The sequence below is a fragment of the Crocuta crocuta genome, unplaced genomic scaffold, assembly GCF_008692635.1.
Source record: "Crocuta crocuta isolate KB4526 unplaced genomic scaffold, BGI_CrCroc_1.0 scaffold248, whole genome shotgun sequence".
In the NCBI taxonomy this organism is placed as follows: Eukaryota; Metazoa; Chordata; class Mammalia; order Carnivora; family Hyaenidae; genus Crocuta; species Crocuta crocuta.
In genome coordinates, this window is record NW_027532409.1 from 5,496,016 (window position 1) to 5,512,653 (window position 16,638).

Consider the following 16,638-nt stretch of genomic DNA (forward strand, 5'->3'; position numbering starts at 1 on the left):
GTAGAACCAGAATCAAAAACCTGGGCTAACTGGCACTGATGCCTGCACTCTTTCTTTTGAGGAAAACTAATTTTACTAGGAAGTACATTCACCTAGAGTGTTTATAAGTGTGATCACAAGGAAAAATCGTTTCTTTAATAGAGTCATATATTAAGGAAGGAAATATTGGGCAGGAAACAAGAGCTAGCTGTCAGGAAGAAATTTGAATGAGTGCGGACCTCATCCAGCAGGAATTAACAAACTTTCTGTTTGTAATGGACCAGAGAGTAAATATTTTAGGCTTTTTGGGCCAGATGGTCTCTTTAATAACTACTCAATTCTACTGCTAAAGTGCAAAAGCAGCCATCAGAGTGGGCATAGCTGTGTTCCAATAAAGCTTTATTTATAAAAACAGGCTTCAAGCTGGATTTGACTCTAGGGGCCATAGTCTGTCAACACTTCTACCATACAGTGGTCAGGTGATGGCTGGCAGACATTGAGCAAATTACCTAACCCTCGGAGCTTCCATTTCCTCCACTATTTCTCTATTACAGGATATTTTTTGACCACATAGAATTAAGACAATTAGCTCTAGATACTATATCCAGTGTACCCAGCACATATGAGGCATTCAATAAATCAATAGCAATTACTGATTCTAATCTGGGGCAGGAAATGTAAAAGTAAGCCTAAGATATCACAAACTCTCAGACTACTGGATCACATAAAAACAAACAGAAAAGGACAGAGAAAGACATTTCTGGCCCACTGGCTAAAATGGGACATTCTGAGCATCAAAAAGAATAACAACTGCTATTGTAGGTCAACTATACTTCAAAAAGAAAAAGGAAAAAAAAGAATAATAACTGCCATGGATTGCAAAACATTAACTGGTACTACCAGTTCTGGCCATCACAGAATTGAAGGTATTGAGGTTACCCTCCTGCGATCAATGATCATAAAACTGAAAAAAATATATGACATTAAGACACTGGACAACAGACAAGTACAAGGCTGTGATGCTTAAAAGAAAGTAAAAAGTATGAAAATGATAGCACAAATGACAGTAGTTTAAATAGAAATACATCGTTATATGCTTCTTTTATTATTCGTGACATAGCAAAATAATAATTCACAGTATATTGTGATTAAGTTCAAATGCATATTATAATCTCTAGAGCAACTACTAAAAAAAAATAAGTAGAGCTAGAAAGCCAACAGAAGAGATAAAATGGAATAATAAAAAATTAATTCAATCTGGAGCGCCTAGGTGGCTCAGTTCCCTAACGGTTCATGTGTCTGAGACCCACATCGGACTCCATGCTCACAGTGCAGAGCCTGCTTGGGATTCTGTCCCTCTCGTGCTCTCTCTTTATAAAAAAATTACTTTTCATAAATCATAAAAATTATTCAATCTAAAATAGGAAGGAAGGAGGGAAAAACAGCTTGACAAAAAACAAATAACAAGATGGTAGACTTAAACCCAACAATATAGTTACATTAAATATAAATAGACTAAACTCCCCAATTAAAAGAGATTATCAGAGGAGATTTTAAAAAAATAAGTCTCTACTAGATACTGTTTACAGGTTAAGCTAGCAACACCTGAATCCAACTGATCCAACTTTATCATATTTAAAAGTAAAACAACCAGATATTATGCACCCATTGATAGGAAGTACGCAGTATCACCTATGAAATCTTTTTGCCAAGAAAATTGACCTGAATATAATTAAGCCTCAAGAGCTAACCATCAGTTTACAGGATTACAAGAGATAAGGAAACAGCATGAGGATCCTATCAATCAAAGGCAGAATGTGGAAACTTCTCCAGGACAAGGTGATCTGCCTTGTTTTACAAATAAAAGGTATTGGGGGAGGGGGAGATGGAAACTTATAGATGAAAAGCGTCTCTAAAAGCAGAGTTTTCTCCAACTGGTAGCAGAAGAGGTCAGAGAGATCTAAGGAGTAAGAAGAACTCAACATGCCATTACTGATTTAAATGGGGAGGGGATAACATTGAGGAACAGAGAGCAGCCTCTGGCTGATAGCCCACAAAAAAATGGGTATCTCAGACCTAAAACCACGTGGAACTGCATGCATTCTGTCATTCACCTGAAGAAAACTGAAGCTCATTCTTCCCCAGAGCCTTGGCCAACACTAAGTAAAGAACACAGCCAAGCCTGCCTCGACTTCTCACCACAGAATTCTCAGTTAATAGATGAGTACTGTTTTAAATGAATCAGTACTATTTTAAATAAATTTATAATCACTTGTTATGCAAATGTTAGAAAACTAACACAAGGCTTATATGAGAAACCTGGCCTTACCTCTTTACCCTAGCTGTCCATGCTGTAAAGCCACTTAAGACTGCTCCAAATCCAGGTAAAGTTTTAATCATGATGCATTTTCCTCATCAAAGGTCCAAAAAAAATATCAAAACCGCCTGATACAGTGACTGTCAGTGTTTAATAAGTATGAATGTTCCCACCTTGAATTCCTTTATTATTTATGAGTCACACGTACAGGCACTTAAGAAGTACACATGGTACTTACTGTACAGTCTCACTCATAACTATAGCAATAGTTTCTAGAGGTAAAATGTCAAGTTTAAAGTAGAAAGTAAAGTTTTTAAGATTTGTTCTTCTTTGTAGTCTATTAAACACCTGGCGTGGTCCTAAACATACATTAGGCATTAAAAAAAAACAAAAAAAAACTGTCAGATTGAAATAAGTATTTATTAATATTGGATGAGCCGTGGTCATCCTCAAATGAGCAAGAGTTAGTTCTGAAGTACACAAAAGGAACACAGTCAGGGATGAGGCCAAGACAAAAGGAGCCTTACCTTTACATCTGGCACCTGGGCACCAAGGCTGCTGAGTCCCACGATGGAGTAGAAAGCAGATTCCAAACTTGTGAAGGGGCGGTCCAGTGAGGCTTTCAGTCTCTCCACATCTGGCTTAGTGAGGTAGTGAGTGGGCGTCAGAGCCTGGGTGCTGGCTATGATTGTCAGGGCCAACAGGAAGACAGTGCTTGAACCTTGGGGGGAAATGACTATTAAGTACACTCCAAACGATTCCAAAGTTCTATATATGGTTCTGATGACGGTGTGCACCAAGGTCTGGGAACCAAATCATGTGAGGGAGTGGGAGGGGACTGGGAGGTTTAAACTGGAAAGAAGTCCTAGGGAAGTGGCGGGCACTGTCTTCTTTATCCATCTGAAGGACAGCCCTCCCGGCAGCCTCCGTGCAGCTACAGCACAGAACTCATCATGCCATTCCCACTTCAAGTATGTTTGTAACTCCTCTGCCACTAGGACAGGCCCAATCCTGAACACTTAGCCTCTCACGGGATCTTTCCCTCGCTCTTCCCTTCATCTGTGGCTCTCTGGCTCCCTTCTCTGTTCCTCTAAGGAGTCATGTTCTTCCCTACCCTGCACTTTTTCATGCTTTCTCTTACTTCAACTTTGCTTAGTTTTTACTCTTAAGATTTCAGTTCAAGTATCTCTTTCTTAAAAAGCCTTCCCAGTAGCCCTCCCTTGGGTGAGGTCCCCAGTACTATACAGCAGTCAAGAATGTGACCTCTGAGGCCAGGTTTAATTTCTAGCTCTGCCATTTATTAGCAGTGTGGCTGTGGCAGTTACGATGTGGCCAACGCACACTTAGTTTTCTCAAGTGTAAAGTGGGACAATAATAGTACCTACCTTCGGGGAATAATGAGGATTACATGAGTTAACACAGAAAGATCTTAGAACTACATACTACTACTACTACCACTACTATAAGAGCCACATAAATGTTAGCTACCTCTATTACCATTGCCAGTGTTGTTGCTATATCCATGCATAGCAACCTGTACTTCTTCCATGTAGTCTTTTCCACAACCTTAATTAATAGTATAATGTCTGATTCCTCTGCTAAACTGTAAGCTCCAGGAGGATAGTTTCACCTACACATCCCTCTGTTTCCAAATATTACACATCACTTGGCATAGTACTGAATTAATATTTGCTAAATACATGGAAAGAAAAATTAATCCTTGTCTATTATGCTCCAGGAGACAGGAGGCCGTTAGGAATGGTACATTCTATGGGCTGTTTCATGAATTGTCTGCCATTCAATTACGCAGTATCCAACCTCCACCACCACCACCACCTTATCCACACTTTCCATGGTTTCAATTACCCACATTCAACCATGGTCCAGTACTGTCAGGCAATAGTAGCCTAACACTATGTTACAACGCCTATGCCATTCATCTTCACTTCATCTCATAACATGCGCATTTTATCATGTAGGTATCTATATCAAGAAGGACAAGTACAGTTTGTATTAGTTTGAACTATAATCCCTAAAGGCATTTTTAGGGAGCAACTGCCTGGCTCAATTGGTAGAGCATGCAACTCTTGATCTCCAGGTCATTGAGTTTGAGGCCCACACTGGGCAGTGATTACTTTTTTAGAAAGGCATGATTATATCTTTACAAATAAGAAAATTCAGATTGAGAGTAGCCTGCAGCCAATCTTGGACTCAAACTCAAATCTACCTAAAGAGGTTAGATAACTACCTTTGGAGTGTATCATAGAAATGATGCTTACATTCATGGTAACTCAGAATCGTTCTTCTATGAATGCTAGTTCTATTTAAATCCTTGTGTATGTGTTAAATAATCTAAAAGATGTGAAAGTTCTTTTTAAAGCGCTAGAAAGAGAGGTGCCTCAGTGGCTCAGTCGGATGAGCATTCGACTCCATGTTGGCTGAGATCATGACCTCATGGTTCATGAGACTGAGCTCCACATGGGGCCCTGAACTTTGGGATTCTTTCTCTCCCTCTCTCTCTGCCCCTCCCCTGCTCATGTTGCCTCTTTCTCCATCTCAAAATAAATAAACAAACATTTAAAAAACACTAGAAGGGGCGTTTGGCTGGCTCAGTCGGTTAAGCGTCCAACATTGGATCAGATCATGATCTCGTGGTTAGTGGCTTTGAGCCCCGTGTTGGGCTCTGTGCTGACAGCTCACAGCCTGGAGCCTGCTTGAGATTCTTTGTCTCCCTCTCTCTCTCCCCTCCCCTGTTCACTCTCTGTTTCTGTCTCTCTCAAAAATAAACATTAAAAAACTGTTTCTAGGGGTGCCTGGGTGGCTCAGTTGGTTAAGCGCAGGTCATGATCTCACGGTTGGTGGGTTCGAGCCCCGCATCGGGCTCTGTGCTGACAGCTAGCTCAAAGCCTGGAGCCCGCTTCATATTCTGTGTCTCCCTCTCTCTCTGACCCTCCCCTGCTCGTGCTGTCTCTCTCTGTCTCTCAAAAATAAATTAAAAAAAAAATTTGCTTCTAAAAACACTAGAAAGAAAATCTACAATGTATTCATTAATAAAATATTTATTGGATGCCTACCAAGCACTATTTTTGGTATTAAAGTAGGAAACAATCTTTTTTAATTTTAAAAATAATTTAATCATTTTAACTTATTTTAACTTTTACTAAGGATTTTGTTTTTTTTTCTTTTATAGTTTATTGTCAAGTTGGTTTCCATAGAACACCCAGTGCTCAATCCAACAAGTGCCCTCCTCCATGCCCATCACTCCCCTTCCCCTCTCCCCACCCCCACCAGCCCTCAGTTTGTTCTCAGTATTGAAGAGTCTCTCATGAGAATTAAAAAAATAAAAAATAAAAAAATAAAACAAAACCTCATGGGGTCTACATTCTAGTGTGAAAACAAAGATATCACACAACACAACTAAGAAGTACTACTTATCACGTTAGGTGAAAATTGTTATGGAGAACAACAAAGCACAGAAGAGATACCTGAGAAGAGCTATGGTTTTAAATATGAGAGTCTATAAAGGTCTATATATAAATAAAGCTATTGTGTATAGACTTGAAGGAAAAGAAGGAGCAAGTCACAAAGACATTTTGGGGGAAACGATCCCAATTAGAAAAGCAAGTGCAAAGACCCTGAATTGGCAGTATATATAGTAATCTTGGATATTAGCAAAGAGGGAAGTATAGCTTAGAGCGGCATAAGCAAAGGATAGAAAGTATGGAAGAGGTGATAAGAGGCAGCAGTGCCTAAATCCTGAAGGGCCTTTTACATCTTTGTAGGGCCTCTGGCTTTTACAGAGATGGGAGCCACTAGAAAGTTTTGTGAAGAGGAGTAATTTGATTTACATTTTAACAGGATCATTGTGTCAAGAATAAACAAACTATTGAGACTATGCAGAAGAAAAAACCTACAAAGGATCACCAGTTAGTAATAATCCAAGTAAAAAGATAATGGTGGTCACAGGTGGCAGCAGTAGAGGTGAGAAGCAGTCAGAGTCTGGCTACGATTCAAGGTCAAAGCCAGAACTTCTAAAGGATAGAAAAATATAAGAAAAAGAGGGATCCAGATACCAATGCTGAATCTCCAGTGCCTAGTAAGTGACCATGTAAATATGTGTGGGGTATGCCCACACTACATGCTAAGTACTTGACATGAACTGAGTCAATAAATCCTCACAACATGCAAATGAGTATGGTTTACAGACCAAGAAATTGAGACTCAGGAGTCACCTGCCCTAAGACACATAACTGAGAATCAAACTGCAGACATTTTGAATCCAGTTTGTTTTTAACCACTCTATTGCCCTCAACTTTTCAAAAACTGGAGCAGTGACCCACGCACTACCTTATTCACGGTTACCCTGGGCAAGTCACTTCTCTTCTCTGAAATTCTGCCTTCTTATCTGTCAAATGTAAATAATAGTATACATTCCCCACACGCGGTGAGACTACATGAGTTTCCATTCTGCACAGTGCCCACTCAATAGCTAGCAATGCAGTTAACTTTATTGATGCTTGCTTAGTGCCATATACTATTCTAAACTATGCAAGAGAATCAGCTCATTCTGATACAGCAATTTATGCAGCGGATAAAGTGACTGACCTAGTTTACAGATCAGGAACTGAGATGCAGAGGGGGTTAAGGAACTTGCGCTGGGACACATAACGAGCACTTGGCAGACTACGAGTATGCACCAAGAGAATCTAACTTCAGAATTTATATTCTAAGTTCTCAGACAGGTGAGTAATTTCCTTCCTCCTTTTTACTAGAAAGGAAACCACGGTTCAAAGAAGGATGACTTGGCCGAAAGCTCACACTCAGGCCAGCCGGCCGGGGAGGCGCCGCGAGTCAAATGAATGAGTGAAGCCGGACCTAGGGTTAACCGCGGCCACCGGCTGGGCCTCGGGGGCACCCGTAGCTCCACTCGTACCCACCCCACCTCCGCTCGCCCGCTGTTCCACCAGCTAGACAGCCCACCGTCACACACTCGACCCTCAAAGAACCCGAGCCCGAGCCCATGCCCCCGCCCCACAGGGGAAGAGGCTCCCGTCTGGCCGGCTCCCGAGTGGCGAGCACTAGCCTCCCGCGGGCTACGGCCCACTCGCCCAGGCGTGCCGGCCGCGGGGCCCCGTTGTGGAGCCATGCACAACGCCTCACCCGGCGACGCCATTCCTCCGAGCAAGTCCCACCAGGGCCCGAAACGCAGGCTGACTTCCGCTCGGGAAAGTGGCTCCAAGAGAGCGCCGGAGGGGACGCCCGGGACTCGCGGCGGTCTGCGCGTGCTGGGATGGGATCTAGGCACAGGTCAGTCCCTGCCGTACCACCGGGTCGAGCCGGTCCCAGCAGCTGGGGCCCGAATTCCAGTCCCCGCGCGCAAAGGGCGCCGCGGTCCTCGTNGGCGCTACCGGTACGCGGTTGGATGAGACTTCGGGGTGGGCCCGAAACGGGGCCCCCTCTGATTGGCCTACCGCGTTGATTGGCCGCTCGCGCTGTCACTCAGTCATCTCTTTGCAGCCCGGCCGATTTTAAAGGGATGGGAAGGGTCCTGTGAGGAAGGGCAGGTAGTATTGGAGGGCTTGGGTTTTCTTTTTCTTTTTTTCTTTTTCTTCCTTTCCTCCAAAGATTGTTTCTCTCGTTAGTAACTGACCTATAGGTGACGTTTAACTTTATTTGCAAAGCATTTATGTGGATTTAGTACTCCTCAAAATAACTCGTAAGGAGCGTATGAGCCCAGTTTTACAGAAGTAACAGGGTCAAAAATAGAAGTGACACCTGACACAGAAGCAGCTTGTTTGTTTTAAAATAAGAAGGATCCCGTAATTTGACATTCATTCATTTTTTTGAGAGAGAGACAGAAAGAGANACTTTTTGGGCATTTACAGGATAGCCTGAGAGTAGTAAGCATTCTCCGTAGGTTATTTTATTTTTTCCTTATCACCATTCTGTGAGGTTTGTACTGTTATTCCCATTTCCTAGAGAAAGGAACCAAAAGATTTGAACCCAGGCGGTCTGACTCCATAATCTGTGCTTTTAACTATTAAGAACATGTAAAAGTATACACATAAAATATTAAGTCTTATTAGTGTCAGATATCATTACTCCAAGTAGGGGAGAGTGAATTCCTTCTGTCTGCTACTGTGCTGTTAAATAAAGTAGATACTAGTTCTATGTGGATATCTGAATTTGACTTTAATTAAATTTAAAAATTCATTTCCTTTGCTGTCCTATTCACATTTCAAGTGCTCAATAGCCACATGTGGCCACTGGATATCCTATTGGGCAGCACAGAATTATAGAAATTTCCAATATCACAGAAAGTTCTAATGGATGGTGCTGATAGAAAATATATTTAAAAACAATTCTTACTAGAGCACCTGAGTGGCTCAGTCGGTAAGCCTCCGACTTTGGATTTCTACTCAGGTGTTGGTCTCATGGTTGGTGGGGCGGAGCCATCTGTGGGGCTCTAAGCTGACAGTGTGGGGCCTGCTTGGAATTCTTTCTCTCCTTCTCTCTCTGCCCCTCCTCTGCTCAGGCTCTCCCCCTCTCTCTGAAAATAAATAAATAAATAAATAAATAAATACTAAAAAAAAAAGTCTGCCAACTCACTAATGAGACAACAAGTGTTGGGCTAGAACCATCTCATACTGGCTTGAGAGTCACTTATTAAATTTAGCAGGAATTTTTCAAATTGGTTGTTAAATACAGCTACTTACAAAAATTAAATTATACACATTTATAATGAAATAAAGTCTATTGGAAACCAAACTCATCATTTCCTTACTATTTTATTACATTTTACCATTGTGTATGCTTCTGTGGATCCTGTGTATTGCATCTGTGTGGTGGACATATTTTATGGTGGTGTGCTACTGCACATCTCTTTCCAAAGTAACATTGGTAGCTGGATTTTGGCCACAGTGGGAATATTTACACCATAGAATCAGCAAATGCTGAACACCAGGGCTTGATTTTTTTTTTGCTTTGTTATGTCTAACATTAATGCTGGAGGAATGTTAATAGAGATTAAATTTAGAAGTGTGTCATGTCTATAGGCTTTACATTGCCGATAGCACAAAAACTTGAGGGAATATTGTTCTAGTGTTTGAAAATTATTATCCACCTCAGAGAAGATGTCACTTCTGAAGTTTCAGTTACATCTTACTGATTAATGTCCATGAAAATATGGACGGCATTCACTTAAAAGCTATACTTAGAGAGTATGTTTTAAACATTTACCAGCATGCCATGGGAAGCAATCCAGTAAAAAATACATGGGCTAAAGATTTGAATAGACACTTCATCAAGATCTACCTAGAGCAGATGAGCACATGAAAAAATAATCAACATCGTTGCATATCGAATACATTGTATATTAAACCACAGCAAGATATTGCTACACATTCACTGAAATAGTTAATACAGAAAAGACCAACAATACCAAACGTTGGCAAGGATGTGGAGGAACTGGAACTCACATACACTGTTGGTGGGAATGTAAAGTGGTACAATCATTTTGGAAAGCAGATTTGCAGCTTTTTAAAAAGCCGGTTATACAACCTAATATATGACCCAGCCATTCTACTCTTAGAGGGTTTGTGATTAACTAACTTTTTAAAAAATTAATGAAGTAGAAGTACACAGAAAGAAGCTCAAACTATTTGTTGGGGCTTTTCCCCCCCAAACTGTTGTATTTACTATTGGCTAAGTGGGGAAAAAAACAATATTCATAAAACATACATAAGAAAAAAGAATGATATACTGAAATTGTGTACTTGCCATCTCATTTAAAAAAAATTTTTTTTAACATTTATTTATATTTGAGACACAGAGAATGAGCAGAGGAGGGGCAGAGAGAGAGAGGGAGACACAGAATCTGAAGCGGGTTCCAGGCTCAGAGCTGTCAGCACAGAGTCCGACGTAGGGCTCAGACTCACAAACCATGAGATTGTGACCTGAGCTGAAGTCAGTTGCTTAACGGACTGAGCCACCCAGGTGCCCCTTGCCATCCTATTAAAGAAAGAACATAATCATAACTTTTGCTCTCTTTCTAGGTTTACCCATTCTATTCCCTTCCCTCCCTGCTCAGACATCCCCATCCTGCATGTTATATTGGTTCCTTGATTTTCTTCATAGTTTTACTGCATGTGTTTATAACTCCACAAACAGCATTTGTTTACTTTCACATATTTCTTAACTTTATGTGAATGGAATTTACTACATTTTTTTTCTGTGACTTTTTTTCCCTCAGCATTGTAAGATTTATCCGTGGTGCTGTGCATAGCCAGGACTCATTCATTTTTACTACTATATAGTACTTTGTGGGATGAATTATCACCGTTTATTCTGTTGGTAGGTCATTGGGTGTCTCTGGTTTTTGCTATGATGACTACTGCTGTGAAGATTCTTATATATTTATATAGATTTCTAATGCACATGTGTAAGAGTTTTACTAGAAGCTCTTGTGTGTCTATATGTACACACAATTTACACACATTGGTTGACAGCTTGCTTTTTTATTCATTAATATATGCTAAACATTGAGCAAGTAGAGATCTAGTCACTCACTCAATCAGTTTTTATTGAGAATACATTCTCTCAGAATACCTTCACGAACAAAGCATCTGAAGAGCCTTGGCTTCATGAAGCTTACATTTTCCACAGGAGGAAAGAGATGACAAGCAATATCATAAGTAAGTGAATGATACATTAGAAGGTATTGCATGCTACAGAAAGAAAAAGCAGGGAAGGGTAAGGGAGATTGGGGAAGGGGAAGCTGTTCTACCTCAGTTTCTTTTAACAGCGGCTTGGTAATACCTATCCATTCATGCCCCATGAGGCTGACAGTGTTCCAGGTGCTGGGAAAACAGCCATGACCATGTAGACAAGGTTTCTCTCCTCATGGAGCTTTTAGTCTGATGGGAGACAGTCAACAAACACAAATGAACTTGATAATTGTAGGTAATGGTTAAATACTATGAAAAAATTAGAAAACAGCTGTGGGACTGGGTGGGGAGAGGCTACTTCACCTAGATTGGTGACCAATAAACACTTCTCTGAGAAGGTGACATTTACGCTTTCATGTGAGTGATGACATGGAAGCAGTCCTAAAATACTAATCTTTCTAATCCCCTCTTCATTCCTAGGATCTGTAGTTGGGAAGAACTAGTGATCCCCTGTGCTTCTGACAATGATTCAGGAAGTGTGGATTTGCAGCTGAGCAACTTAGAGGATGTTAAAAAAGACCCAACTAACCTTGAACTTACAGGTGAAAGTGGGAAAGGATTTTTTTTTTTTTTTTCAGGGAAAGAGGTGGGGAAAAGGGAATCTCTTTTCAAGTCACGTTGCTGGATAAGAGCCCTTGGGGCGCCTGGGTGGCTCAGTCGTTTGAGCGTCCGACTTCGGCTCAGATCATGATCTCATGGTTCGTGGGTTCGAGCCCCTTGTCGGGCTCTGTGCTGACCGCTAGCTCAGAGCCTAGAGCGTGTTTCAGATTCTGTGTCTCCCTCTGTCTCTGACCCTTCCCTGCTCATGCTGTCTCTCTCTCTTTCTCTCTCAGAAATAAATAAATAAAACATTTTTAAAAAATTAAAAACAAACAAAAAAAAGAGCCTTCAACTATAGGTTGACAATGAATTTGGTCCCCGCATATCCCTTGGAATATGTTTGGCAAAATGAGATGAATATATTTGTTTAGACATGTAGGAAACTGCGACAGTCAATCCTGCAGATGTGCATGGAGTCTAAGGGCTAGAAGGATTCTGAGAAGGGAAGGATGGTTGTGGTGGAAACTTGATTGGGCTACAGAATATCTTTTATTCTACAAACATTCATTGAGTACCAGTTGTTGAGTATACAGTAATGATCAAGACATGCTCCCTGTCCTCAAAGGATTTGCTGAAAAGGACCAAAAAATATAAGCAGATATCAAATAGAGTACAAGCTAAAGTTAATATTATAAAAGAATTATACAAAGGACTGAGACAAAAAGTGAGGGAGATGGGAAGCCATTGTAAGCCGTGGTCATCAGAGAACACCTATCTGAGGTTGTGCTGTTCAAACCTGAAGGAGTCCTCAAGGATATGAAAGAGCAACCCATGTGAGAAGTAAAGGAAAGAACATTCTAGGTGGATATAATTGCATGTGCATGAGACAAGACTATCTGAGGAACTACATTTACTCATTTCTACACACATTCAACAAATATTTATTGAAGCCCATTGTGCTATAAACACTGATCTCTAGCTGCTGGAGATCTAGTGCTGAACAGGACAGACTTACAGATAAATGACCGGAACTCAGTTTAATATAGATGATTGAGAGTGAGGATAGGGAGCAAATATAAAGAGGTTTTTTAGCAGTTAGGAGGATACTTAGTCAAAACGGGCAAAGAGAGGATTTAAGAAAGGCATCTTGGCGCAGAGCCCTGAAAGATGAGCGGACACTAGCTAGGCAAACAAGGTAGGAGGTAGGGAAGGTGGGGAAGAAGGAGAAATCTGCAGGGAGAAGGAGAGCCCACACAAAGATGAGAGGTGAATGAGAATAGGGCTTCTAGTGCATGAGAAGAATGGGACAGTGAGTGGCAGGCATCTGCAGAAGAGGCTATAATTCACGAGACCAAAAAGTGTATAGAAGTACTGCGGTAGGGGGCGCCTGGGTGGCTTAGTCGGTTAAGCGTCCAACTTTCGCTTAGGTCATGATCTCACGGTTCGTGGGTTCGAGTCCCGCGTCGGGCTCTGTGCTGACTGCCAGCCCAGAGCCTGGAGCCTGTTTCAAAGTCTGTGACTCCCTCTCTCTCTGACCCTCCCCTGCTCACGCTGTCTCTCTCTCTCTCTCCTAGAAATAAATAATTAAAAAAATATTAAAAAAAAAAAAAAGAAGTAGTTATTCTAATAAACTTTCAACTATTAGTTGTTAAGTGTATGAGGTGTGTCAGGCTCTGGGGTAAGAGCAAGAGATACAAGTGTTACAGAAAAATCAAGGTTTGGTGATGACTTTACATTTTAAGCCTGGATTAGGGGAAACACATTTTCTGCTTNATAATTAAAAAAATATTAAAAAAAAAGAACAGAAGTAGTGTGGTAGAAACCCTCTGATGATGGTTACATAAAGGGGCAAATAGTAAGACTGTTTCCCCAGCAGGAATAAGGGATTTGGTTTTGGAAAATAGAGGAGGTAAGGATATAAAGCAATATGAACAGGGAAATGATACCACCATAATCATTGTCACTCAGCAAAGGAATAATATTTGCCATTGTTTCCTGGGGACTAGCTCTGTATCAACCAGATGAGGTAGGCTCTATTATCATCCCCATTCTGGAAATGAAGAAATAGGCCCAGAAAAGTAAGATCACACAAGGTCAGAATGCTGGAAAGGGGCAGAGCAAGGATCCAAGCCTAGGCAGACCCTACTCCATAGGCTGTGCTCTTAACATATATCTAGAAGGAAAAACTTCAGACACTTACTGTGCCTAGTCCAGTAGGGAGAGATCAGCTAGGGACTGCTACTATATTTTAAGCTCTTGTCACTACAGAGTCATAGACTTTTTAAAAAAATAATATTTTTTTAATGTTTGTATTTGAGAGACAGAAAGACAGAGCGTGAGCGGGGGAGGGGGAGAGAGAAGAGAGGGAGACACAGAATCCGAAACAGGCTCCAGGCTCTGAGCTGCCAGCACAGAGCCCGATACAGTTTGAACTCCCAGACTGCGAGATCATGACCTGAACCGAAGTCGATGCTTAACCAACTGAGCCACCCAGGCGCTCCAGAGTCATAGACTTTTTAATTTAATAATGATATCTACTATTTAAATGTTTATAAGAGGCCACATACTGAGATAAGTCTTTTATATTTATCGCCTCACTTAATCTTCGTAATAACCCTGTCTTACAGGTGAGGAAACTAAGGTTCCAAGAGGCAAATTAACTTGATAAAGGTCATACAACTAATAAGTAATAGAGCCAGGATTCAAATTAGTCTCAAACTGAGATATAAAGTCCATGCTCTTAACCACTCTGCCATAGCTCAGCCTTACAGGTTTTTGTAATTTAGGAGGCCCTTAAAGAATGTTTAATTTGTAGGCAGAGAAGGACAAATATCATATGTTTGCACGTATAGGAGGATTAGGAGGAACTTGACGGAGGAACAAGGGGGAGAAGAAGGGCGGAAATGGTGGGGGAAAGGGAGAGAGGCAAACCATGAGAGACTCTTGAATGCTGACAAAAACTGAGGACTGATGGATGTGGGGGGAGGGGGGGATGGGCATGGAGGAGGACACTTGTGGGGATGAGCACTGAGTGTTATGTGGAAACTAATTTGACAATAAACTATTTGTAAAAAAAAAAAAAAAGAATGTTTAATTTGTAATTGAGAAAACTGGGACTTGGAGAGCAGAAGCGACTTGGTCAAGGGTGCAGAGCAGATGGTAAAGGTGAGACAAGGGTGTGTCTAACCTGATGTCCAGTGGTTCTCCCCACTAAACTCTACAACTTTACATAGTATGGAGGCGTCACCTGCTGTGTTTGTTTCGGTATTAGACTTGGAAATCTCTGATATTGCTGGACTCCCTCAGGAATCGCTCACAGATAGCTCCAGACACTTGACCCAACAGGACACCCTCAGCGAGGCCATTGTTAAGGGGCTGATCCAGTCTATCCAGGAGTTTTTTAATGGTAACCTACAGGTATGCACAGTCTTACCAAGTCATCCAACTTATTCCTTCATTTTAACAAATATTTTAAACATTTATTATTTTGTTAACATACCAGTAACTGATATTATAGACTATAAAACTTACTTATAATTATATTTATATTTTGATAATATATTTATATACAATTATAAATTGCTTTTATACCTAAATTTATAAAAATTATAAAATTAAAAGAAAGAAAATAAANGTGGTTCGTGGGTTCAGTCTCCATGTCGAACTCTGTGCTGACAGCTCTGAGCCTAGAGCCTGCTTCAGATTCTGTCTCTCCCTCTCTCTCTGTCCCTCCCTTGCTCGTGCTCTGTCTCTTTCTCTCTCCCTCAAAGATAAATAAAACATAAAAATAAATAAATAAAATAAATAAATAATTATTTTAAAGATGCAGGTAGTTATAGAAAAATAAACATCAGAGATGGTGGGAGGAAAAAAGTATTCTAGATCAGTAGCTATAGATCTGTATTTTCCGACTTAGCACAGTATTCTGTTGTTCAGGCAAAACATTCATTCATTAGTTTATTCTGTGAGAACACATAACAGAAGAATTTGTCCTAACCTCGGGCATTTCCGAGGAAGGACCCCTTGAGCTCAGACCTGAGGAATGACTAGGAGAAACTAGGAGAAGTTGGAACTGGAGGAAGTATTCCGGAAATAGGACATGCTATGTTTAACAACCTTGAGGCAGTAAGGAGCAGAGCATGTGTGATGAACTCAAAGAAGCCTGGTATGTTTAAATGATAGTATTGAAGGTGTCTGTCATTTGTCGACAAACACTTAGGTTGTTTCCATATCTTGGCTATTGTAAATTGCTGCAGTGAGCCTGGGAGTGTGGAGATCTCTTTGAGATCCAGATTTCATTTTTTTTTAAATATATATACACAGATGTTTCTGGTTTGCAAAAATTATTCAAGCTTTACATTTCCTTTATAATGCTAATTAATTTTTTTTAACACTTTAACACTTAAAGCCAGAATGTTGGTCTTCACTTTTTTTTTTATGTTTATTTATTTTTGAGAGAGACACAGAGCACAAGTGAGGGAGGGGCAGAAAGAGAGGGAGACAGAATCCAAAGCAGGCTCCCCGCTCCCGGCTCTGAGCTCTTGGGATGGAGCCCAACACAGGGCTTGAACTCATAAACCAGGAGATCATGACTGGAGCTGAAGTCGGACACTTAACAGACAGAGCCACTCAGGCGCCCCTGTGGGTCTTCACTTTTGACATAACACTGCTCTTTATACTTTACATCAGCAGAGCTTTATAAAGCATTTCTTTATCATTAATACAGGGGTTGAATTGCTGCAATTAATTAAAAAAAAAATCCATTCCCTGCCTTGATCTGAATCCGCAAGCAGGCAGGAAAATAGATGAATAAGAAGGTAGTTTTGTCAGAGTGTCACAAATACCATGATAGCAATATACACATGAGGTTTATGGGTACTCTTAGGAAGGGCACCTAATGCTGCTTCAGGAGGAAATGCATTTTCCAAGTCTTAAAGGATATATAGATTCTAGTCAGTAAACAAAAAGAGGTGTAGAGAATTCAGAAGGTGCAAAGGCCCAGAATCAAGAAAGTTAATTTGTCTAAAGCTCAGAATGCTGCAGGGCAAGGCAAGAGATGAATTTGAAGAGGTTAGC

The 16,638-nt window shown here is 40.8% G+C and overlaps 2 protein-coding genes across 3 annotated transcripts in view; one reads left to right on the forward strand and one right to left on the reverse strand.

The window, feature by feature from the left end:
• Positions 1–7,663, reverse strand: part of RPN2 (ribophorin II) — a 57,054-nt gene extending 49,391 nt beyond the window's left edge. The window contains exons 1-2 of one of the 2 annotated variants that reach the window (XM_077778900.1): positions 7,457–7,663; positions 2,824–3,017 (exon numbers count right to left, since the gene is read on the reverse strand). In XM_077778900.1, coding sequence (XP_077635026.1) covers positions 2,824–3,017; positions 7,457–7,469 — 207 coding nt within the window. In that variant the 5' untranslated portion in view covers positions 7,470–7,663. The remainder of the gene's footprint in view (positions 1–2,823; positions 3,018–7,456) is intronic. The other variant, XM_077778901.1, reaches the window with a different exon arrangement.
• The window catches only part of MROH8 (maestro heat like repeat family member 8), a 56,762-nt gene continuing 47,232 nt past the window's right edge, over positions 7,109–16,638 (forward strand). Inside the window, exons 1-3 of the mRNA XM_077778899.1 lie at positions 7,109–7,603; positions 11,443–11,564; positions 14,834–14,979. Coding sequence (XP_077635025.1) covers positions 7,317–7,603; positions 11,443–11,564; positions 14,834–14,979 — 555 coding nt within the window. The 5' untranslated portion in view covers positions 7,109–7,316. The remainder of the gene's footprint in view (positions 7,604–11,442; positions 11,565–14,833; positions 14,980–16,638) is intronic.